Below are 25,000 nucleotides of genomic sequence, written 5' to 3'. Positions count from 1 at the left end.
CACCATCATCACCATCACAATCATCATCATCACCACAATAATCATCAGTCATCACCGTCACAATTATCATCTTCACCATCACAATCATCATCATCACAATAATCATCAGTCATCACCTTCATCACCGTCACAATTATCATCTTCACCATCACAATCATCTTCATCATCACAATGACATCATCATCAAAATCATCTTCACAATCATCATCTTCACAATCATCATCTTCACAATCATCAAAATCACCATCATCATCACAATCCCCATCATTACGATCATCATCATCATCATTACAAACATCATCACCATCCTCACCATCATTTTCATCATCATCTTCACCATCATCACCATCACGTCATCTTCACCACCATCACAATCATCATCATCACAATAATCATCAGTCATCACCGTCACAATTATCTTCACCATCACAATCATCATCACAATAATCATCAGTCATCACCTTCATCACGTCACAATTATCATCTTCACCATCACAATCATCTTCATCATCACAATGACATCATCATCAAAATCATCTTCACAATCATCAAAATCACCATCATCACAATCCCCATCATTACAATCATCATCATCATCATCATTACAAACATCATCACCATCATTTTCATCATCATCTTCACCATCATCACAATAATTTTCATCATCATCTTCACCATCATCATAATCACGTCATCATCTTCACCACCATCACAATCATCATCATCACAATCACCATCATCATCATCATCATCACCACCTTCATCTTCCCCATCCCAATCATCTTCATCATCCTCACAATCATCATCTTCATCATCCCAATGACATCATCATCAAAATCATCTTCACAATCCCCATCATCACCATCATCACAATCATCACAATCATCATACTCATCATCATCACAATCATAATCATAATCACAATCATCACCGCCACCATCGCCATCATACCAATCATCATAATCACAATCAATCAAAGTTTACTTATATAGCCCTTCATCATTGCCACCATCATCATCACAATCATCATCTTCTTCATCACCACCACCATCTTCATCATCCCTAGTGGAGGTACTTACCTGAGCAGGTGAGCTCCTGGCTGAAGAAGGGGTCACTGAGGTCCACGTCTGGAGGAAGGCTGTCGTCACTAAGCTCCTCCTCCTCCTCGTCCACTTCCTGTGCAGTGCGGTGAAGACGTGCTAACATGCTAACGTGCTAACATGACGAGCAGGCTCACCTTCTTCTTCTTCTCCTTCTTCTTCTCCTTCTTCTTCTGCAAGAACTCCTCCCATGGAGTCAGCGCCTCCTTCTTCTCCATCTTCTTCCTCACCAGCTGCTCCGTGGTCTCCTTTAGCCCTGAGGGTCCGAGCAGGCGGCTAGCAGCGCCACGCTAACAGAGATGTTGACCTCTGACCTCCTACCTGGAACCCAGGTGACCTCCATCTCCATGTCCTTGTCCTGCTTCTTGTCCTTGTCCTGAAGGCCTTGGAGCAGCTGGCGGTACTTGGACAGATGCTCCTCGCTCTTCTTCGTCTTCCCCTCCTCCTCAGCTGCGGGGTCAAAGGTCAGAAAGGTCCCACAGGTCACGCCGATGCCCCGAGACGTCCCTCACCGTCTTGCCGTCCTCCATCTTGGAGGTCGTCCTCGTCGCTGGAGGAGGCGAGGTAGGCCTTGAAGTCCATGTCCAGCAGCTCGCTCTTGTTCACCTTCCTGCTGAGGACGCTCACGCGCTCCTGGTCCGTCTCGTCCCACGTCAGCTGCACCTGATTGGACAGAGTCGCGGTGATGTCGCGCAGAGAGCCCTAGACTCCGCCTCCTTACCTTGGAGGTGGCGTTGGCGGCCGAGGTGAAGAGCTTGGGGGTGTACGCCGCCAGGTTGACGTCGGTGGCCACGTCTCGGGGCAGCTCCTGGAAGGTGACGTCGTCGGGAACGAAGCTGCGGGAGCACACACCGGCGGGTCAGAGCGCGGGTGAAGGGTCGCGGCAGCGGGCGCGGTCTCGTACCGCAGGTCCAGGATGGAGCAGCTGCTCTCGTACTCGTAGCCATCGCACTCCTCGTAGATCTTGGCAGCGGTGGCGACGGAGTCGCACTCGGCCACGGCGTAGAAGTACCTGAGGCGCTTGAACTGGTAGTCCCGCATCCTCTCCCGGTGCGTCCTGAGGAGCACACCTGCACGTCATGACCACGCCCACACAGCGAGGGCCGCACCCCCCGGCCACCTGTCGTCCTGCGTGTCGTCCTCGGAGTCGTCGGGCAGCGCTCGCAGCTCCAGCGGTCCCTGGGCCGCCTCCAGCCTCAGCCTCTCCTTGCCGAAGTCCGACAGGTAGATCTGGACCAAAACACCCAGCATGCATTGCTGCTCGGCGCTCACAGTGAATCTCCGCGCAAGCTCCGCCCCCTACCTTGACGGCCAGCACGGCGCCCCCCTCGGGACAGAAGGAGGCCAGCAGGGCCAGCAGGTCCTTGGCCTTCAAGCGGTCCCAGTCCAGGTGGCACACGGCCAGCCTGCGTGTGACCTGAAAGACACGCCAGTCAGACCACGCCTCCTCCTCGCCAAGCCTCGGCTCACCTGCTCGCTGCGCGGCGCGTCCTTGCACAGATCACCCCACTCGTGCTCCATCTCATCTTCCTCGCCGTCCCCGTGGTCGTCCTCGTCTTCGTCCGAGCTGCTCTCCACGTTGCCCTTCCCTCGGGCCAGGTCGGGACCGCTGTCGTCCTCTGAATCCAAGGCCGACTCGCCATCGTCCTCACCTGACCCAGCACACCCTTTATTTGGCGTCAAGGAAAAAAAGAAGTCTTCCTTACCTTTCTTCACTTTTTCAACTTTGACCTGCGCGGACCTTCCTCCTTCCTCCTCCTCATCATCATCATCATCATCCTCCTCCCCCTCCTCATCCTCCGAGTCCGACAGCTGGTAGAAGCGCTTGAGGTCTTCGCTGGACGTGTGCTTGACGGGTCGTCCCCGCTTGTCCACAGTCTCCTTCATCTTGAAGCGCTGGTCGTGGAACATGGACTGGAAGCGCTTGTCGATCTTCACCTTGTGCTCTTTCTCCGGCATCTCCCAGAACCGAGGGTCCCGCTTGACCCGCTCGAAACGCTCGTCCGCCGCCTCGCTCTTCTTGGACGACGACATGGCGGCGAGATGGCAGACCCCTGACAGCAAAGTCATCACATGACGTTCAATATCTTGATGGTGCGTCTCGTATACACTTAGAGACAACACTACAGTCCACATGTATGTGTATATATATTATACATATGTATGACATAATATACATGTATACTAGAGATGCGCGGTTTGCGGACACAACCGCGTAGTTTGCGGATAAACCGCGGGTCGGGCGGGTAAAAATAGATTTTAAATAGATGCGGGCGGGTAGCGATTGAACCAATTCGGAAATATATATACATACCGTATTTTCCGCACTATTAGCCGCACCTAAAAACCACAAATTTACTCAAAAGCTGACAGTGCGGCTTATAACCCGGTGCGCTTTATATATGGATTAATATTAAGATTCATTTTCATAAAGTTTCGGTCTCGCAACTACGGTAAACAGCCGCCATCTTTTTTCCCCGTAGAAGAGGAAGTGCTTCTTCTTCTACGCAAGCAACCGCCAAGGTAAGCACCCGCCCCCATAGAAGAGGAAGCGCTTCTTCTTCTACTGTAAGCAACCACCCGCCCGCGTAGAAGAAGAAGAAGCGCGCGGATATTACGTTTCATTTCCTTTGTGTGTTTACATCTGTAAAGACCACAAAATGGCTCCTACTAAGCGACAGGTTTCCGGTTCATGACAAGACGCAATCTCTCCATCCGCACACGGACTACTATTTCACAGCAACTGCCTAAAGACTTTCAAGAAAAGCTGGCTACTTTCCGTGCATATTGTAAAAACAAGATAGCTGAAAAAAAGATCCGGCCAGAGAACATTATCAACATGGACGAGGTTCCACTGACTTTTGATATTCCTGTGAACCGCACTGTGGATACAACGGGAGCACGTACGGTGAATATTCGCACCACAGGGAATGAGAAGTCATCCTTCACTGTGGTTCTAGCTTGCCATGCTAATGGCCAGAAACTTCCACCCATGGTGATATTCAAAAGGAAGACCTTGCCAAAAGAGACCTTTCCAGCCGGCGTCATCATAAAAGCTAACTCGAAGGGATGGATGGATGAAGAAAAGATGAGCGAGTGGTTAAGGTAAGTTTACGCAAAGAGGCCGGGTGGCTTTTTTCACGCAGCTCCGTCCATGTTGATATACGACTCCATGCGCGCCCACATCACGCTGGTTTTTAATATATTATTAAAGTTTGACTGACCTATCTGACTGTTTTTTTGACATTCCTTTAGCGCAGTTAGATGCGGCTTATAACACGGGGCGGCTTATAGGTGGACAAAGTTTTGAAATATGCCGTTCATTGAAGGCGCGGCTTATAACCCAGGGCGGCTTATGGTGCGGAAAATACGGTAGTTAAATGTTGTTACCCACATACGAAAAACGAGCAGCACTCTTTGAAACAGTCAATTATTCATCAGGCACTGCAGCACAACACAACACAACACAACAGAAGAAGAAGAAAAAAAGAAAAAGATGGCACCGCGTCCCAGCAACAAGTGGCGCAAATGAGCGCTCCTTCAGCGCAGCAGGGCGCATTTTAGAGGCCAGGCGCTCTCGCCTGAATCCTGGCACTGTAGATGCCCTTTTATTCCTGCATAGTGCTAAAAAAAAAAAAGTAAGTAGACATATGGTTGGATATGTTAAACGAATTAGTCTACGTTACCTAGGCTATACCAAATAAGCCCATTTCTAACCTATATTGAGTTCGGTCAGCTGAATAATTTTGATGGTTACGTGCTGTTTAGGTGCACTACAATGCAAAGGAATTAAGGCAATTGCCTTGTTTATTGTGGGTTTTTTCTATTGGAGATATACTACTATGTGTTAATTATTTGGCCTCGCTTTCAAGTGAAGCGCATCTCCGATTGGCGACAATGTAAGGCTATTTAGCCTGCTTTGTTTGTCTATTTTCATTATAATTCAAGTTTGATGATAAAGTGCAGTCTGATGGGTTTGATTTCCCCCCTTCAGCTATTTGCCTTGGCCAATAAGTTGCAGGTAATTTATTATTATTATTTATTTAATTTATTTTTGTTTAAATAGAGATGACATACATATGTTATTGTATAATTTAAGTTTGTGCGCGTGATTGACAGCCTAAGGCTTATGAGGCACATTTTAAAAAAAAATTTATTTCAACTTAAAAACGTATGAGCCTATATGCCTATGCCTACAACATAGGCTATGTGTTTATCTTTATTTTCCTGCCTGTCGTTGACAATGGAGATTGTCTGATATTTTGTCATGGCTGCAGATCAATCAATAAAGGTTCATCTTTGTCGCGAAATTGTTCACTGCTTCACTGTGCACCCCGCCCTCGTCCCTATTTGAGCATTATAACGTTAACAAGTTAATATTCATTGAAATAAATTCAGAACATTTTTTTTACCTAACGGAAATATAGGCCTAGTCTTTCTAAAACATTTTTTTAACTTCTTAAAAGCCTCGTTCTGCTTGCTGCAACTGCGCACACAAAGTGTGAGGAACGCACTCCTGATCTGAGGGCATTGGCAACAATAGTCAACACTTTCTTAACGGAAATGACAATAATATTATAATAATGATAAATAATATAATCACGCATTAATATCTCTTAGCCACTAATGCGTGGCCAAGAGATATTAATGCGTGGCATGCATTGAATGTCTCTGCTGCATTGGATCAGTCTCCTTTCTTTAACAGGCAAAAGCTTTATAACCTCACTAATGCCTTGCATCGTCTATATTAGATATATAACAGCGGGCGGGTGTGGTTTTGATAAAATGTTGGTTCAGGTGGATGGCGGGTGGATGACGACTTTTGTGATGCGGTTGCGGATGAAATAATTGCCTATCCGCGCATCTCTAATGTATACACATATATATACACATATGTATACATACAGTATATATATATATTAGGGCTGAGCAAGTTAATGCGTTAATTTCGAGTTAACGCATCAATCTATTAACGCCGACAATTTTTTTATTGCGCGTTATTGCATTTTTTTTTTTACATGCTTTTATTTTGTTAACGCCTATTGCTGGCTCCTGCGGAAAAGGAAGGAGAACGCGGAAAAAAGCAAAACAAGCATGGAAAAGAAGGGTAACTCAACCGAACTTTTACATGGTCATTTTCATTATAAAGTACTTCCAGGCGGCGGATTTGACAGAAGCAAAGTGGTTTGTAGCCACTGCCAAGCTGAATTTTCTTATCACAGGAGTACTTCCGGTCTAAAATATCACCTTAACGCGAAGCACACTGTTGATGCCAGCAAACTATTCAACAAAGCAGAAATTGGAGCCAAGCTTGGGCAGACTTCGTTAAATGCAGCGTGCGGGAGAAGTGTAGATAAACCAGAGCAAGAGAAGCTAACAAATGCCATAGCGAAGTGGATAGTTACAGACTGTAGGCCCATTAGTGTTGTGGAAGTGACAGCACGTATGAGCCGCCATCAAGACGCACCGTCAATACAGCAGTTGTATGAAAGGAGAGGACTGTAAAAGTGACAACTTTACAACGTGCAGCTGTAGTTGCTCTCAGTGGGGACTACTGGACATCAATCGGTAAGCATAATTACGTGGGAGTTACAGTGCATTATATTGATGAAAAGTGGGTGCTGCATTCACATGCTCTGTCTACAATGAAAACAGAGGAGAGGCATTATGGAAAGTAAAATTAGAGGAAAATATTTCTGCTGTTACCTCAGAAATTGCCTGTTCGGATGTTATGATTGTGGCTCGGGGATTTGTATGTAGCTTATATTTATTTTCCATAACAAACAGGATAACTTAAATACTCTGGCAGTGGCAATAAACTTGAATGTTTGTATTGACATTTTTTGAGTTGATTTTCATAAAATATGCTATTTAACTGCTACTGTTTAACAAGTACTGTGTGTTGTGTTTGCACAACAAATGTTTTGGCACTTTTGTTCATATGGGAGAATATTCCAATAAAGGTGCACTACACACTACTTTTGAATTCATTATTGGGTTTTGCGTATACAATGCAGTTAGTCGTGATTAATCGGCGAAATTGTGGGATTAATTATGATTACAATTTTTAATCGTTGCCCAGCCCTAATATATACGGGCTCCAGCACTATGGATTGCCCTCCCGGTAACAGTTAGAGATGCTACCTCAGTAGAAACATTTAAGTCCCATCTCAAAACTCATTTGTATACTCTAGCCTTTGAATAGCCCCCCTTTTTTTAGACCAGTTGATCTGCCGTTTCTTTTCTTTTCTCCTCTGCTCCCCCCTATCCCTTGTGGAAGGGGAGACACACAGATCCGGTGGCCATGGATGGGGTGCTGGCTGTCCGGGGTCAGGACCCGGGGTGGACCGCTCGCCTGTATATCGGTTGGGAACATCTCTGCGCTGCTGACCCGTCTCCGCTCGGGATGGTTTCCTGCTGACCCCACTGTGGACTGGACTCTTACTGTTATGCTGGATCCACTATGGACTGGACTCTCACAATATTATGTTAGACCCACTCGACATCCATTGCATTCGGTCTCCCTAGAGGGGGGGGGTTACCCACATATGCGGTCCTCTCCAAGGTTTCTCATAGTCATTCACATCGACGTCCCACTGGGGTGAGTTTTTCCTTGCCCTTATGTGGGCTATACCGAGGATGTCGTTGTGGCTTGTGCAGCCCTTTGAGACACTTGTGATTTAGGGCTATATAAATAAACATTGATTGATTGATTGATTGATAATGTATGTATGTATGTATATTTATACACATTTATACACACATGTATATATAAATACATATATAATATTTATATTCACTTAGATATATATATATATATATATATATATATATATATATATATATATATATATAATATATATATATATATAACACACAGCGCCCCCACCTGGTGGGGAAAAAACAAAGCACAACATCTGAAGAATGTAGCATGTTTGCTTGTGATCATATTCATGTGTTGAATGCTCAAATGGTTCAAATATGATGCTATTTTTAACATTATTGTTCGTAAAGAGGGTCAAATGATCGCACAGATACTAATGTAACCTATGTTTATGGACTTTCCTTTTTGTGATGTTAAGTTTCTGTTATAAGCTCTTATACAGTATATGCCTTGAGCTCTTATTTTGAAGGCGCTAAGAGCGGAAGTGGTGACACGTTGTGGTGGAGCGGATTTTAAGAAAACAAAGGAAATAAAGTGGTCCTCGTGTAAAACTGGAGCCTCCGTGTTTGTTATTTTGTAGTTTTATACAGTACAGGCGACATATATAAACCCTCGGTTACACTAACATTACCGCTCGACGAGTAAAAGTAGACAAACAAGATGGCGACTGTAGTCGTTTGGTAACGGAAAGGGAGGAAAACCTATATTAAATTTTTCAACATTTGTCAAACAAATAATAATGCGAACATTAAATATCATACCAGCACAAACATTAAATATCATACCAGAACAAACATTAAATATCATACCAGAACAAACATTAAATATCATACCAGAACAAACATTAAATATCATACCAGGACAAACGTACTGCTAGCGAGGTCCCTGCACGTGTTTTCCCAGCATGCAACGCTTCCCAGGCTCCTGTTGACTACGGAAAGAGAAAAGGTACAACAGAAGCAAATGCGCAATGACTAAATATCAATCATTGGAATGAAACTACTTATAATCTTTGTAACACGCTTATATTTGACATTTTAACATATTTCAATGATGACTACACGTCCTTGTTTTACATGAGAGAATACATTTCTGCGTATTTCCGGTCAGCCGGAACCGGAAGTAATCCAAGGTTCTGAACGTCCGCTACCAAGAAAGTTCTGCGTCATGAGTGGCGGCTGGTGCGGGATGCTCCTGCGGGCTCCAGCCTCCCGGTGCTGGAGGCTCCCCGAAGCCCGCAGGAGTCTATCGCGGTCCGCAGGTGGCACCGCGAACGTGTTCGACCGAACCATGAAGAAGAGGCAGAAGGACTGGGCGGCGTCAACGCCGGACAGCCGGAAGTACGATTACCTGCGAGAGGAGGTAAGGTCACCCGATTAGGTACACCACTCATTCCAACAATGCTCATTTTTGATTGACACTTTTTATAGTAACTGTGTGTGCGCGTGCGCAGGTCGGCAGTGGCGTGGCTGACCGCGTGTACGACGTTGCCAGGTAACCCCCTGATGTGTTCAAGTGCTGCCTCTTTTGTGGGCCATCACAGTGTTGTTGTTGTTGTTGTTGTCAACAGGACGTTTCCCGTGGCGTTAGAACTCGGCGCCGGCCGAGGTCACATTGCTCAACATTTAAATAAGGTAGACGACTAACTAACCAACTAACTTAGCAACTAACTAGTGTTGGTGGCACAGGTCAAGACGATGATGATGATGAGTTCATGATGTCGTTTAGGAGGCCGTGGAGCGTTTGTTCCTGACAGACATCTCAGACGCCGTCTTGGTATGTCATGAGTGAGGACATGTTTAATCAACCGGCTCTTCTTGTTGGCGGTCATTCCTTCTCACGTTGACCTTTGACCCCCACCCACGCAGCAACAGGCCAGTGGCGGCGAGATGGCGACGCACGTGGTCATGGCCGACGAAGAGTTTCTTCCTTTCAAGGAGAACACGTTTGACCTGGTGCTGAGCAGCTTGAGGTGACGGGAAGGCTTCCGAGACGTGACCTTTGACCCGTGCTCACCTTTGACCTGTGCTCACCTGTGTGTTCTCCCAGTCTGCACTGGATCAACGACCTGCCGGGAGCGCTCAGACAGGTGAGGTCTTGACCCTCTCTGTGCACACCTGGATGACCAACGTGCGCGTCGTCACCGCCAGATCCTCCACGTCCTCAAGCCAGACGGCGTCTTCATCGGCGCCATGGTGGGCGGGGAAACGCTCTACCAGCTGCGCTGCTCCCTCCAGCTGGCCGAGACCGAGAGGGAGGGGGGCTTCTCACCCCACATCTCCCCCTACACGGCCGTCACCGACCTGGGCAACCTGCTGGGGCAGGCAGGCTTCAACATGCTCACTGTGGTGGGTTCACACCTTTACTGCTCACACACAGACTGTGATTTATATATTTCTGTGGTTTATCCCTTATACATAGCTCAACACCGGGGTAGAGCGGAATATACGTTATGTCAGGAAAAAACACAGAAGCTATTTCGCAGGTTTCTCTGCTCTTCAGGGGATCCCCTGAAGAGCAGAGAAACCTGCAAAACAGGCTTGTAGGGATGAAATAGCCTCTGTGTTTTTTCCTGACCTAACGTGTGTATATATATATATATATATATATATATATATATGTATATATATATATATATGTATGTGTGGGGGGAAAAAAATCACAAGACTACTTCATCTCTACAGGCCTGTTTCATGAGGGGGTTCCCTCAATCATCAGGAGATTTATATATATATATATATATACAGGTAAAAGCCAGTAAATTAGAATATTTTGAAAAACTTGATTTATTTCAGTAATTGCATTCAAAAGGTGTAACTTGTACATTATATTTATTCATTGCACACAGACTGATGCATTCAATTGTTTATTTCATTTAATTTTGATGATTTGAAGTGGCAACAAATGAAAATCCAAAATTCCGTGTGTCACAAAATTAGAATATTACTTAAGGCTAATACAAAAAAGGGATTTTTAGAAATGTTGGCCAACTGAAAAGTATGAAAATGAAAAATATGAGCATGTACAATACTCAATACTTGGTTGGAGCTCCTTTTGCCTCAATTACTGCGTTAATGCGGCGTGGCATGGAGTCGATGAGTTTCTGGCACTGCTCAGGTGTTATGAGAGCCCAGGTTGCTCTGATAGTGGCCTTCAACTCTTCTGCGTTTTTGGGTCTGGCATTCTGCATCTTCCTTTTCACAATACCCCACAGATTTTCTATGGGGCTAAGGTCAGGGGAGTTGGCGGGCCAATTTAGAACAGAAATACCATGGTCCGTAAACCAGGCACGAGTAGATTTTGCGCTGTGTGCAGGCGCCAAGTCCTGTTGGAACGTGAAATCTCCATCTCCATAGAGCAGGTCAGCAGCAGGAAGCATGAAGTGCTCTAAAACTTGCTGGTAGACGGCTGCGTTGACCCTGGATCTCAGGAAACAGAGTGGACCGACACCAGCAGATGACATGGCACCCCAAACCATCACTGATGGTGGAAACTTTACACTAGACTTCATGCAACGTGGATCCTGTGCCTCTCCTGTCTTCCTCCAGACTCTGGGACCTCGATTTCCAAAGGAAATGCAAAATTTGCATGGTTGGGTGATGGTTTGGGGTGCCATGTCATCTGCTGGTGTCGGTCCACTCTGTTTCCTGAGATCCAGGGTCAACGCAGCCGTCTACCAGCAAGTTTTAGAGCACTTCATGCTTCCTGCTGCTGACCTGCTCTATGGAGATGGAGATTTCAAGTTCCAACAGGACTTGGCGCCTGCACACAGCGCAAAATCTACCCGTGCCTGGTTTACGGACCATGGTATTTCTGTTCTAAATTGGCCCGCCAACTCCCCTGACCTTAGCCCCATAGAAAATCTGTGGGGTATTGTGAAAAGGAAGATGCAGAATGCCAGACCCAAAAACGCAGAAGAGTTGAAGGCCACTATCAGAGCAACCTGGGCTCTCATAACACCTGAGCAGTGCCAGAAACTCATGGACTCCATGCCACGCCGCATTAACGCAGTAATTGAGGCAAAAGGAGCTCCAACCAAGTATTGAGTATTGTACATGCTCATATTTTTCATTTTCATACTTTTCAGTTGGCCAACATTTCTAAAAATCCCTTTTTTGTATTAGCCTTAAGTAATATTCTAATTTTGTGACACACGGAATTTTGGATTTTCATTTGTTGCCACTTCAAATCATCAAAATTAAATGAAATAAACATTTGAATGCATCAGTCTGTGTGCAATGAATAAATATAATGTACAAGTTACACCTTTTGAATGCAATTACTGAAATAAATCAAGTTTTTCAAAATATTCTAATTTACTGGCTTTTACCTGTATATGCGTTAAAATGTAATATCGGAAATTATCGGTATGTTTTTTTTTATTATCGGTATGTTTTTTTTTTTGGTTTTTTAAAAATTAAATCAACATAAAAAACACAAGATACACTTACAATTTGTGCACTAACCCAAAATACCTCCCTCCCCCATTCACACTCATTCACACAAAAGGGTTGTTTCTTTCTGTTATTAATATTTATGGTTCCTACATTATATATCAATATATATCAATACAGTCTGCAAGGGATACAGTCCGTAAGCACACATGATTGTGCGTGCTGCTGCTCCACTAATAGTACTAACCTTTAACAGTTAATTTTACTAATTTTCATTTATTACTAGTTTCTGTGTAACTGTTTTTATATTGTTTTACTTTGTTTTTTATTCAAGAAAATGTTTTTAATTGATTTATCTTATTTTATTTTATAAATTTTTTTTAAAAGTACCTTATCTTCACCATACCTGGTTGTCCAAATTAGGCATAATAATGTGTTAATTCCACGACTGTATATATCGGTTGATATCTGTATCGGTTGATATCGATATCGGTAATCAAAGAGTTGGACAATATCGGATATCGGCAAAAAGCCATTATCGGACATCCCTAATATATATATATATATATATATATATATATATATATATATATATATATATATATATATATATATATATATATATATATACATACACACACACACACACACACACATATATATATACACTTATATGTATATATATATATATATATATATACACATATACATACATATATACACATATATATATATGTGTATGTATATGTGTATATATATGTATATATAAATGTGTATATGTATGTGTGTATATTTGTGTATGTGTATATATATATGTATATATGTATGTATGTTTATTAATGTATACGTATATATGTGTATGTATGTGTATATATAAACATTTATGTTTATATATGTATATTATATATATATATATATATATCAATATGTGTATGTATATATATATATATATATATGTATGTATACTATATATATATATATATATATATATATGTATATATATATATATATATATCCATATGTGTGTATATATATATATATATATATATATATATATATATATATATATATATATATATATATATATATATAAAATGTGTGTTTGTTTGTGTGTGTGTGTGTACGTATGTACATATCTATGTATTTCACCTTTGTGTGGTGCACTTAGACGTGTCTTTAAAGTACATACTGTGGGTACTTTTTACCTAGTCTTAAAGTACATAAATACTCAGTCTTCAAAGTACATAAGTGTGAACTTACACACTTACGGAGGAGGTAACTATCGCAGTATTGTTCTTTCAGGTACATGTACAATGAGAGTAATGGATTTGGGACATTTGTACAATGTCCGTACAGTGTCATCAGTGTACACCGTGTACTTATACACAAGTTGAATGTTGTTATTGTGGTGTGTATTTAGAGTACTTGTTGTTTCAGGACATCGATGAGGTCCAGGTCCACTATCCAAGCATCATGGAGGTCATGATGGACCTGCAAGGTACCATCACCACCAACCCTAGTCTGTGTATGGAAAGGAGCTTATACGGTGTGTGTGTGCATGTGTGCGTGCGTGCATGTGTGTGTGTGTGTGTGTGTTTTCAGGGATGGGTGAGAGCAACTGTGCCTGGAACAGAAGAGCCATGTTGCATCGAGACACCATATTGGCCGCAGCAGCTGTTTACAAAGGTGTGTTTCCATGACGACCAGCGAGCTGAGGCTGTGGGACTTTGTCATTGTCAAACTTTTTTCAAAGTATTCATGGTTTCCCCCAGCTTGCCAGGATACTTGTGGCGCTGGTCTTGTAGAATTTTAATAATGGGCAATGATTTGTTTTAAATGGGTTAAAAAATGTTGTACGTATATTTAAAAACAATATGTGTTATTTATCTTAACATATATTTTTCCTTATCGTCTTGCTGCAGTTTTAATTGTTGCTGCTTATTGTATATTGTATTGTATTTGTCTTTTTCGGAGGCCAAATTTTTGGTGCATCAGTAGTCAATAGTGCGTAAATAATAGGCTATATATATCCATTCATATAATGTATTACTTTGACTTTTTACTTCACGTAAAATACCCTCATTCGTAAGGTGTGGCGGTTTTTATTTTGCTGTGCCGCGGTCAGTTACGTGTACGGGAAAGCCTGGTATTTTACCTATATTTTGTTAATTTTCAACTATTTTAACTGTCAACATAAACAAGTTCACTCCCATAATAACGTCGCAGATCGTGTTGATTGTCGTGTGTGTTCAGAGATGTACGGGAAGGAGGACGGCTCCATCCCCGCCACCTTTGACGTCCTCTACATGATTGGCTGGAAGCCTCACGAGTCTCAGGTGAGGCGCGCTCATCACAACCATCTGATTGGATGCTTGGTAAGATAAGATAAGATTAGATAAGAGATGTTATTGTTTGTGGTTGTCAGGCCAAAGCAGCCAAACGAGGCTCGGCGAGCGTGTCCTTTGCAGATTTATCTCAAATCCACCAGGATCCCAGCAGGAAATGATGGGCTGTATTTAAAATATTTGTTATTAAAATATTCAACATTGTCATACTGTGTTCTCGTCGTGTTTGTCGAGTCTCTAAAAGGTGAATATTGCCCTAAAAATGTGTTCATATTGTCGCCAACGATTGAAGGTGAAATAAAGATCATTTTGAATTGTGCGTGTCACGTGGTGGTGTTGTCATGGCAGCGGTTCCGTGTTCACACGCGCCTAAAGTTATTGGCTGGACGCTACACTTTCTGTGTCCTTGCCGACGTTCTGAGAGCTTGTCTGGCATTTGACGATGGTAAGTTCACTTCTTTTTTTCTGCAATGGCTTCTTCCTCTCTTGAACTTCTGATGGATGCTGATTGAGGAAGTAGCAAAACTATTTAATACATGTACTAATTTGTGTGTCTGTATCTCAATTTGTGTGTGTGTAGTCAGATTAGTTTGTGTACTAATATGTGTGTCTGTATCTCAATCTGTGTGTGTGTGTGTGTGTGTGTGTAATCTGATTAGTTTGTATATTAATTTGTGTGTCTGTACCTCAATCTGTGTGTGTAATCTGATTAGTTTGTGTACTGATGTGTGTCTGTATCTCAATCTGTGTGTGTGTGTGTAATCTGATTAGTTTGTGTACTAATTTGTGTGTCTGTGTCTCAATCTGTGTGTGTGTGTAATCTGATTAGTTTGTGTACTAATTTGTGTGTCTGTACCTCAATCTGTGTGTGTAATCTGATTTGTTTGTGTACTAATTTGTGTGTCTGTATCTCAATCTGTATGTGTGTAATCTGATTAGTTTGTGTACTAATTTGTGTGTCTACCTCAATCTGTGTGTGTAATCTGATTAGTTCGTGTACTAATTTGTGTGTCTGTGTGTCAATCTGTGTGTGTGTGTGTAATCTGATTAGTTGGTGTACTAATTTGTGTGTCTGTAGTCAGATTAGTTTGTGTACTAATATGTGTGTCTGTACCTCAATCTGTGTGTAATCTGATTAGTTTGTGGACTAATTTGTCTGTCTGTACCTCAATCTGTGTGTGTAATCTGATTAGTTTGTGTACTGATGTGTGTCTGTATCTCAATCTGTGTGTGTGTAATCTGATTAGTTTGTATACTAATTTGTGTGTCTGTACCTCAATCTGTGTGTGTGTAATCTGATTAGTTTGTGTACTGATGTGTGTCTGTATCTCAATCTGTGTGTGTGTAATCAGATTAGTTTGTGTACTAATTTGTGTGTCTGTGTCTCAATCTGTGTGTGTGTGTGTGTGTGTGTAATCTGATTAGTTTGTGTACTATTTTTTGTGTCTGTACCTCAATCTGTGTGTGTAATCTGATTAGTTTGTGTACTATTTTGTGTGTCTGTACCTCAATCTGTGTGTAATCTGATTAGTTTGTGTACTAATTTGTGTGTCTGTACCTCAATCTGTGTGTGTAATCTCATTAGTTCGTGTACTAATTTGTGTGTCTATGTCTCAATCTGTGTGTGTGTAATCTGATTAGTTTGTGTACTAATTTGTGTGTCTATCTCAATTTGTGTGTCTGTAGTCAGATTAGTTTGTGTACTAATATGTGTGTCTGTACCTCAATCTGTGTGTAATCTGATTAGTTTGTGGACTAATTTGTGTGTCTGTACCTCAATCTGTGTGTGTAATCTGATTAGTTTGTGTACTGATGTGTGTCTGTATCTCAATCTGTGTGTGTGTAATCTGATTAGTTTGTATACTAATTTGTGTGTCTGTATCTCAATCTGTGTGTGTGTAATCTGATTAGTTTGTGTACTAATTTGTGTGTCTGTATCTCAATCTGTGTGTATAATCTGATTAGTTTGTGTACTGATGTGTGTCTGTATCTCAATCTGTGTGTGTGTAATCTGATTAGTTTGTGTACTAATTTGTGTGTCTGTACCTCAATCTCTGTGTGTAATCTGATTAGTTTGTATACTCATTTGTGTGTCCGTACCTCAATCTGTGTGCTATCTGATTAGTTTATGTACTAATTTGTGTGTCTGTATCTCAATCTGTGTGTAATCTGATTAGTTTGTGAACTAATATGTGTGTCTGTACCTCAATCTGTGTGTGTGTAATCTGATTAGTTTGTGTACTAATTTGTGTGTCTGTACCTCAATCTGTGTGTGTAATCTGATTAGTTTGCGAACTAATTTGTGTGTCTGTACCTCAATCTGTGTGTAATATGATTATCTTATGTACTAATTTGTGTGTCTGTATATCAATCTATGTGTGTGTAATCTGATTAGTTTGTGAACTAATATGCGTGTCTGTACCTCAATCTGTGTGTGTGTAATCTGATTAGTTTGTGTACTAATTTGTGTGTCTGTACCTCAATCTGTGTGTAATGTGATTATCTTATGTACTAATTTGTGTGTCTGTATATCAATCTATGTGTGTGTAATCTGATTAGTTTGTGAACTAATATGTGTGTCTGTACCTCAATCTGTGTGTGTGTGTAATCTGATTAGTTTGTGTACTAATATGTGTGTCTGTACCTCAATCTGTGTGTAATCTGATTAGTTTGTGGACTAATTCGTGTGTCTGTACCTCAATCTGTGTGTGTGTAATCTGATTAGTTTGTATACTAATTTGTGTGTCTGTACCTCAATCTGTGTGTAATCTGATTAGTTTGTGTACTGATGTGTGTCTGTATCTCAATCTGTGTGTGTGTAATCTGATTAGTTTGTGTACTAATTTGTGTGTCTGTGTCTCAATCTGTGTGTGTGTGTGTGTAATCTGAATAGTTTGTGTATTATTTTGTGTGTCTGTACCTCAATCTGTGTGTGTAATCTGATTAGTTTGTGTACTATTTTGTGTGTCTGTACCTCAATCTGTGTGTGTAATCTGATTAGTTCGTGTACTAATTTGTGTGTCTGTGTCTCAATCCGTGTGTATGTAATCTGATTAGTTTGTGTACTAATTTGTGTGTCCATCTCAATTTGTGTGTGTGTAATCAGATTAGTTTGTGTACTAATATGTGTGTCTGTATCTCAATCTGTGTGTGTGTAATCTGATTAGTGTGTGTACTAATTTGTGTGTCTGTACCTCAATCTGTGTGTGTAATCTGATTAGTTTGTGTACTAATTTGTGTGTCTGTACCTCAATCTGTGTGTGTAATCTGATTAGTTTGTGTAGTAATTTGTGTGTCTGTATCTCAATCTGTGTGTGTGTGTATAATCTGATTAGTTTGTGTACTAATTTGTGTGTCTGTACCTCAATCTGTGTGTGTAATCTGATTAGTTTGTGTAGTAATTTGTGTGTCTGTATCTCAATCTGTGTGTAATCTGATTTGTTTGTGTACTAATTTGTGTGTGTGTAATCAGATTAGTTTGTGTACAAAATTTGTGTGTCTGTACCTCAATCTGTGTGTAATCTGATTATTTAACTCAAATGATGGAAATGATGGGCTGTATTTCAAATATTTGTCATACTGTGTTCTCGTCATGTTTGTCAAGTCTCTAAAAGGTGAATATTGTGTTCATATTGTCGCCACCGGGCAGAATGTCAACGATTGAAGGTGAAATAAAGATAATTTTGAATTGTGCGTGTCACGTGGTGGTGTTGTCATGGCAGCGGTTCCGTGTTCACACGCGCCTAAAGTTATTGGCTGGACGCTACACTTTCTGTGTCCTTGCCGACGTTCTGAGAGCTTGTCTGGCATTTGACGATGGTAAGTTGGGACAAGCGGTAGAAAATAGATGGAATTTCACTTCTTTTTCACCAGCTAACGTGAGCTAATGCTAATGTAGCTTAGCCTCCGGGCTGCTTGCTAGCGATGAGGAAATGTGTCGATGATGACAAAAATACACCAACGTGTGCGTTCTGTTCAGCCGCCTAAAAGTCAAAGTGTGTCAAGGAGCAAGAAGGTGAGGAAGGAGAAGACTTCTGCCGTCGTGGACGTGCTTTCGACGGAAGAGATGTCCAAGGAGCAGGTCAGAGCTAACCAAGCTAATTAGCCTTAGCGCGAGGTGACCGTGCGTGTGCGTGTGTGTGTGTGCGTGCGCGCGCAGCTGGAGGATCACGTGCTCAGGCTGAGGGAGGAGCTGGACAGGGAGAGGGAGGAGAGGAGCTTCTTCCAGCTGGAGAGAGACAAGATCCAGAGTTTCTGGGAGGTGTGCAAGCGGAACCTGGAGGAGACCAAGGCCGAACTGAGGAACCGAAGCAGGGAGCAGGAAGAGGCCGAGGAGCGACACCGCGTGGAGATCACAGTGAGACATCTTCTTTTTCTAGAATGGCTTCTTCCTCTCTTCAACTTCTGATGGATGCTGATTGAGGAAGTAGCAAAACTATTAAGTACATGTACTAATTTGTGTGTCTGTATCTCAATTTGTGTGTGTAGTCAGATTAGTTTGTGTATTAATTTGTGTGTCTGTATCTCAATTTGTGTGTGTAGTCAGATTAGTTTGTGTACTAATATGTGTGTCTGTATCTCAATTTGTGTGCGTGTAGTCAGATTAGTTTGTGTACTAATTTGTGTGTCTGTATCTCAATTTGTGTGTGTAATCTGATTAGTTTGTACTAATTTCTGTGTCTATCTCAATCTGTGTGTGTAATCTGATTAGTTTGTGTACTCATTTGTGTGTCTTTACCTCAATCTGTGTGTGTGTGTAATTTGATTATGAGTGTGTGTGTACTAATTTGTGTGTCTGTATCTCAATCTGTGTGTAGTCAGATTAGTTTGTGTACTAATTTGTGCGTCTGTCTCAATCTGTGTGTGTGTAGTCAGATTAGTTTGTGTACTAATTTGTGTGTCTGTATCTCAATTTGTGTGTGTAATCTGATTAGTTTGTGTACTAATTTATGTGTCTGTACCTCAATCTGTGTGTGTACTAATATGTGTGTCTGTATCTCAATCTGTGTGTGTGTGTGTGTGTGTGTGTGTGTGTGTGTGTGTGTGTGTGTGTGTGTGTGTGTGTGTGTGTGTAATCTGATCAGTTAGTGTACTAATTTGTGTCTATATCTCAATCTGTGTGTGTAATCTGATTAGTTTGTATACTAATTTGTGTGTCTGTATCTCATTCTGTGTGTGTGTAATCTGATTAGTTTGTGTACTAATTTTGTGTGGCTGTATCTCAATCTGTGTGTGTATTTTGATTAGTTGATGTACTAATGTGTGTGTCTGTATCTCATTCTGTGTGTGTAATCTGATTAGTTGGTGTACTAATTTGTGTGTCTTTACCTCAATCTGTGTGTGTGTGTAATTTGATTATGAGTGTGTGTGTACTAATTTGTGTGTCTGTATCTCAATCTGTGTGTAGTCAGATTAGTTTGTGTACTAATTTGTGCGTCTGTCTCAATCTGTGTGTGTGTAGTCAGATTAGTTTGTGTACTAATTTGTGTGTCTGTATCTCAATCTGTGTGCGTAATCAGATTAGTTTGTGTACTAATTTGTGTGTCTGTATCTCAATCTGTGTGCGTAATCAGATTAGTTTGTGTACTAATTTGTGTGTCTGTATCTCAATTTGTGTGTGTAATCTGATTAGTTTGTGTACTAATTTATGTGTCTGTACCTCAATCTGTGTGTGTACTAATTTGTGTGTCTGTATCTCAATCTGTGTGTGTGTGTGTGTGTGTGTGTGTGTAATCTGATCAATTAGTGTACTAATTTGTGTCTATATCTCAATCTGTGTGTGTAATCTGATTAGTTTGTGTACTAATTTGTGTGTCTGTATCTCATTCTGTGTGTGTGTAATCTGATTAGTTTGTGTACTAATTTGTGTGGCTGTATCTCAATCTGTGTGTGTGTAATTTGATTATGAGTGTGTGTGTACTAATTTGTGTGTCTGTGTCTCAATCTGTGTGTAGTCAGATTAGTTTGTGTACTAATTTGTGCGTCTGTCTCAATCTGTGTGTGTGTAGTCAGATTAGTTTGTGTACTAATTTGTGTGTCTGTATCTCAATCTGTGTGCGTAATCAGATTAGTTTGTGTACTAATTTGTGTGTCTGTATCTCAATCTGTGTGCGTAATCAGATTAGTTCGTGTACTAATTTGTGTGTCTGTATCTCAATTTGTGTGTGTAATCTGATTAGTTTGTGTACTAATTTATGTGTCTGTACCTCAATCTGTGTGTGTACTAATTTGTGTGTCTGTATCTCAATCTGTGTGTGTGTGTGTGTGTGTGTATGTGTGTGTGTGTAATCTGATCAGTTAGTGTACTAATTTGTGTCTATATCTCAATCTGTGTGTGTAATCTGATTAGTTTGTGTACTAATTTGTGTGTCTGTATCTCATTCTCTGTGTGTGTAATCTGATTAGTTTGTGTACTAATTTGTGTGGCTGTATCTCAATCTGTGTGTGTAGTCTGATTAGTTGGTGTACTAACGTGTGTGTCTGTATCTCATTCTGTGTGTGTAATCTGATTAGTTGGTGTACTAATTTGTGTGTCTGTACCTCAATCTGTGTGTGTGTGTGTGTGTGTGTAATCTGATTACTTTGTGTACTAATTTGTGTGTCTGTATCTCAATGTGTGTGTGTGTGTGTAATCAGATTACTTTGTGTTCTAAATTTTGTGTCTGTATCTCAATCTGTGTGTGTAATCTGATTAGTTAGTGTACAAATTTGTGTGTCTTTATCTCAATCTGTGTGTGTGTAATCTGATTAGTTTGTGTACTAATTTGTGTGTCTGTATCTCAATCTCTGTGTGTGTGTAATCTGATTAGTTTGTGTACTAAATTGTGTGTCTGTATCTCAATCTGTGTGTGTAATCTGATTCATGTGTTTGTGTACTAATTTGTGTGTCTGTATCTCAATCTGTGTGTGTGTGTGTAATCAGATCCACATGTGCGTGTTTTAACTTGTCTATCTGTATTTCGATTTGTGTGTGTGTAAAAAAAAAGTCCGTATTTCAATGTGTGTGTGTGTGTGTGTGTGTGTGTGTGTGTGTGTGTGTAATCGGATAAACGAGTGTTTAAATTTGTGTGTCTGTATCTCAATTTGTGTGTGTAATCAGATTTGCGTGTTTTAACTTGTCGGTATTTCAAATGTGTGTGTGTGTGTGTGTGTGTATTCAGATTTGTGTGAAGCAGGAACGCTGATTGACTTTTTACACGTGACCTTTGTGACACTTGTGCAGTGTAAGATTTGTGTGTCTGTGCAGTGATGTGAACATGTAAACACACTTGAGTGGCTATAACTTCACCTTGTCTTCCCTGTACTCACCACTAGAGGGCGCCCACTCATGTTATTCCAGTTGCCATCACTACATTAGGCAGTGTAGTGTAGTGAGTACAAGGAAAGGAAAGGTCACACAAATCTTTTTACACGTCGCTGCACGAACACACAAATCTTACAAGGCACAAGTCACATGTGCTTCACGCAAATCTGAATACACATACACACGGATCGAAACACGGACATTTCTTTTAATACATACACAAATGGACATACGGACACACAAATGAAAACACAGGGATCTGATTACACACACACACATACAGATTGAGATACAGACACACAAATTAGTACACAAACTAATCAGATTACACACACAGATTAAGATACAGACACAAAAATTAGTACACAAACTAATCAGATTGCGCACACACAGATTAAGATACAGACACACAAATTAGTACACAAACTAATCAGATTACACACACAGATTAAGATACAGACACAAAAATTAGTACACAAACTAATCAGATTACGCACACACAGATTAAGATACAGACACACACATTAGTACACCAACTAATCAGATTACACACACACACAGATTGAGATACAGACACACAAATGAGTACACTAACTAATCAGATTACACACACACACACACACACACACACACAGATTGAGATACAGACACACAAATTAGTACACCAACTAATCAGATTACACACACAGATTAAGATACAGACACACAAATTAGTACACAAACTAATCAGATTACACACACAGATTAAGATACAGACACAAAAATTAGTACACAAACTAATCAGATTACGCACACACAGATTAAGATACAGACACACAAATTAGTACACCAACTAATCAGATTACACACACACACACACACAGATTGAGATACAGACACACAAATTAGTACTCCAACTAATCAGATTACACACACACACAGATTGAGATACAGACACACAAATGAGTACACTAACTAATCAGATTACACACACACACAGATTGAGATACAGACACACAAATTAGTACACTAACTAATCAGATTACACACACAGATTGAGTTACAGACACAAATTAGTACACCAACTAATCAGATTACACACACACACAGATTGAGATACAGACACACAAATGAGTAAACCGTGTTGTGACATCTTGGAATGAGGATGATTCTGTCCTCAGGTGTACAAACAGAAGCTGAAGCACGTCCTGTCGGAGCAGCACGGCGCGGCGGTGGTGACGGAGATGGACGGCGGCGTGGCGGCGTGGCTCACACGCAAAGGTCACACGGAGGGCGAGCTGCGTCTGCGTGGTCAAAGGCAGAAGTTGCAGGCGGACGCTCGGGAGAAGCAGCTGAACACCAGCAGGAACATCCAGGAGCTGCAATTGGTACCTTCATCACTGTCAGCATCTCCCCGCACTCAGCCTTACAACTTGTGTGTTCTCCTCAGAAGCATCAAGTGGAGCTGATGGAGCTCAGCAAAGACTACGACAGGAGGCTCTCAGGTGCCTAGCTCACAACCCTAATGCCAAAGCTCTGCTGGCTGCTGAAGGTGGACTCTGTTGTGGTGAGCAGAGCTGGAGGCCAAGTACCACAAGAAGATGGAGACCAGCAGGCGGGCGGAGAGCGACAGGACGCAGGCGGCCATCATCCAGCTGGAGGACAACGTGAGCCAGCGTGTGAAGGTTCTGATGGAGCGACATGACCGCACCTTCAGAGGAGCTGAGGAGTTCTACTCGGCCACGCAGAGCAAACTGCTGGCTGACCACAAGCTGCTGCAGGTACGCCCGGGTCAATGGTCAGCACCGCCCCTAATTTGACGATGTGAGTAAATCGGGTCAATGGCCAGGAAATGTGCTTTGAAGCAACCACAGTATTTACTTATATGACCCAATTCAAACGACCTTTCCCCCTCATGGTGCAAATAAACTCCCAAACATGAGAAATGATACAACACACACATAACACAACCTGCTCACTGGACTTTGTGGACGTTATGAAAAATGTCCAAGCACAACACATAATTTAAAACAACACCCATTTAAATCCACTACAGTGCATGATGGGAAACATCATAACACACTTATCCTGTTTGCAGCTCCTCCATATTTCTGATTGATGACAAAACTTTAAGGAGGTCATATATATATATATATATATATATATATATGTATATATGTATATATGTATATATATATATATGTATATACTGTATATATGTATGTGTTTATATATCTATATAATATATGTATATATACATACATACATATATACATATACATACACACACACATACATATATATATATATATATATATACATATACATCCATCCATCCATCCATTTTCTACCGCTTATTCCCTTTGGGGTCGCGGGGGGCGCTGGAGCCTATCTCAGCTACAATCGGGCGGAAGGCGGGGTACACCCTGGACAAGTCGCCACCTCATCGCAGGGCCAACACAGATAGACAGACAACATTCACACTCACATCCACACACTAGGGACCATTTAGTGTTGCCAATCAACTTATCGCCAGGTGCATGTCTTTGGAGGTGGGAGGAAGCCGGAGTACCCGGAGGGAACCCACGCAGTCACGGGGAGAACATGCAAACTCCACATATACATTATATATATATATATATATATATATATATATATATATATATATACATACATATGTTATACATACATATATATATATATAATGTATCCGTATATATGTATGTGTTTATATATATATATAATATATGTATATATACATACATACATACATACATACATACATACATACATACATATATATACATATACATTATATATACATATCTGTTATACATATCTAAACTTATCAAAAGCAGTGAAGTTGTCACGTTGTGTAAATGGTAAATAAAAAGAGAATACAACAAATCCTTTTCAACTTATATTCAATTGAATAGACTGCAAAGACAAGATATTTCATGTTCACACTGAGAAACTTTGTTATTTTTTGCAAATAATCATGAACTTAGAATTTAATGGCAGCAACACATTGCAAAAAGGGCATTTTTACCACTGTGTTACATGGCCTTTCCTTTTAACAACACTCAGTAAAGGTTTGGGAACTGAGGAGACACATTTTTGAAGTGGAATTCTTTCCCATTCTTGCTTGATGTACAGCTTAAGTTGTTCAACAGTCTCCCTTCTCATATTTTAGCCTTTATATTACACCACACATT

The 25,000-nt window shown here is 41.1% G+C and overlaps 3 protein-coding genes across 6 annotated transcripts in view; 2 read left to right on the top strand and 1 right to left on the bottom strand.

Annotated features, from left to right (window-relative positions):
- The window catches only part of esf1 (ESF1, nucleolar pre-rRNA processing protein, homolog (S. cerevisiae)), an 11,984-nt gene extending 3,112 nt beyond the window's left edge, over positions 1–8,872 (bottom strand). Inside the window, exons 1-11 of one of the 4 annotated variants that reach the window (XM_072916443.1) lie at positions 8,598–8,872; positions 2,807–3,154; positions 2,571–2,752; positions 2,404–2,517; positions 2,221–2,330; positions 2,005–2,157; positions 1,822–1,936; positions 1,613–1,763; positions 1,422–1,550; positions 1,238–1,356; positions 1,080–1,176 (exon numbers count right to left, since the gene is read on the bottom strand). In XM_072916443.1, the coding sequence (XP_072772544.1) occupies positions 1,080–1,176; positions 1,238–1,356; positions 1,422–1,550; positions 1,613–1,763; positions 1,822–1,936; positions 2,005–2,157; positions 2,221–2,330; positions 2,404–2,517; positions 2,571–2,752; positions 2,807–3,154; positions 8,598–8,619 (1,540 nt within the window). In that variant the 5' untranslated portion in view covers positions 8,620–8,872. Of the gene's footprint in view, positions 1–1,079; positions 1,177–1,237; positions 1,357–1,421; positions 1,551–1,612; positions 1,764–1,821; positions 1,937–2,004; positions 2,158–2,220; positions 2,331–2,403; positions 2,518–2,570; positions 2,753–2,806; positions 3,155–8,549; positions 8,561–8,597 lie in introns of those variants that run through there. The other 3 variants (XM_061988003.2, XM_072916444.1, XM_061987999.2) reach the window with 3 other exon arrangements.
- ndufaf5 (NADH:ubiquinone oxidoreductase complex assembly factor 5) lies at positions 8,643–14,710 on the top strand. The gene is made up of 12 exons (XM_061988005.2): positions 8,643–8,712; positions 8,875–9,126; positions 9,218–9,258; positions 9,335–9,398; positions 9,493–9,540; positions 9,633–9,736; positions 9,814–9,853; positions 9,915–10,112; positions 13,596–13,656; positions 13,761–13,844; positions 14,412–14,494; positions 14,584–14,710. Exons 2-12 carry the CDS (start codon positions 8,932–8,934, stop codon positions 14,662–14,664), a joined length of 999 nt encoding a protein of 332 aa, XP_061843989.2. The 5' UTR covers positions 8,643–8,712; positions 8,875–8,931; the 3' UTR covers positions 14,665–14,710.
- Positions 14,711–18,205: 3,495 nt separating this feature from the next.
- LOC133624445 (dynein regulatory complex subunit 4-like) overlaps positions 18,206–25,000 on the top strand; it is a 12,188-nt gene continuing 5,393 nt past the window's right edge. The window contains exons 1-6 of the mRNA XM_061988004.2: positions 18,206–18,322; positions 18,483–18,584; positions 18,663–18,860; positions 22,967–23,173; positions 23,236–23,290; positions 23,361–23,566. Coding sequence (XP_061843988.2) covers positions 18,320–18,322; positions 18,483–18,584; positions 18,663–18,860; positions 22,967–23,173; positions 23,236–23,290; positions 23,361–23,566 — 771 coding nt within the window. The 5' untranslated portion in view covers positions 18,206–18,319. The remainder of the gene's footprint in view (positions 18,323–18,482; positions 18,585–18,662; positions 18,861–22,966; positions 23,174–23,235; positions 23,291–23,360; positions 23,567–25,000) is intronic.

This window comes from Nerophis lumbriciformis, linkage group LG27 (assembly GCF_033978685.3).
Source record: "Nerophis lumbriciformis linkage group LG27, RoL_Nlum_v2.1, whole genome shotgun sequence".
NCBI lineage: Eukaryota > Metazoa > Chordata > Actinopteri > Syngnathiformes > Syngnathidae > Nerophis > Nerophis lumbriciformis.
Note: the sequence above shows the minus strand (reverse complement) of the source record. Positions and strands in the feature narration are given on the sequence as shown.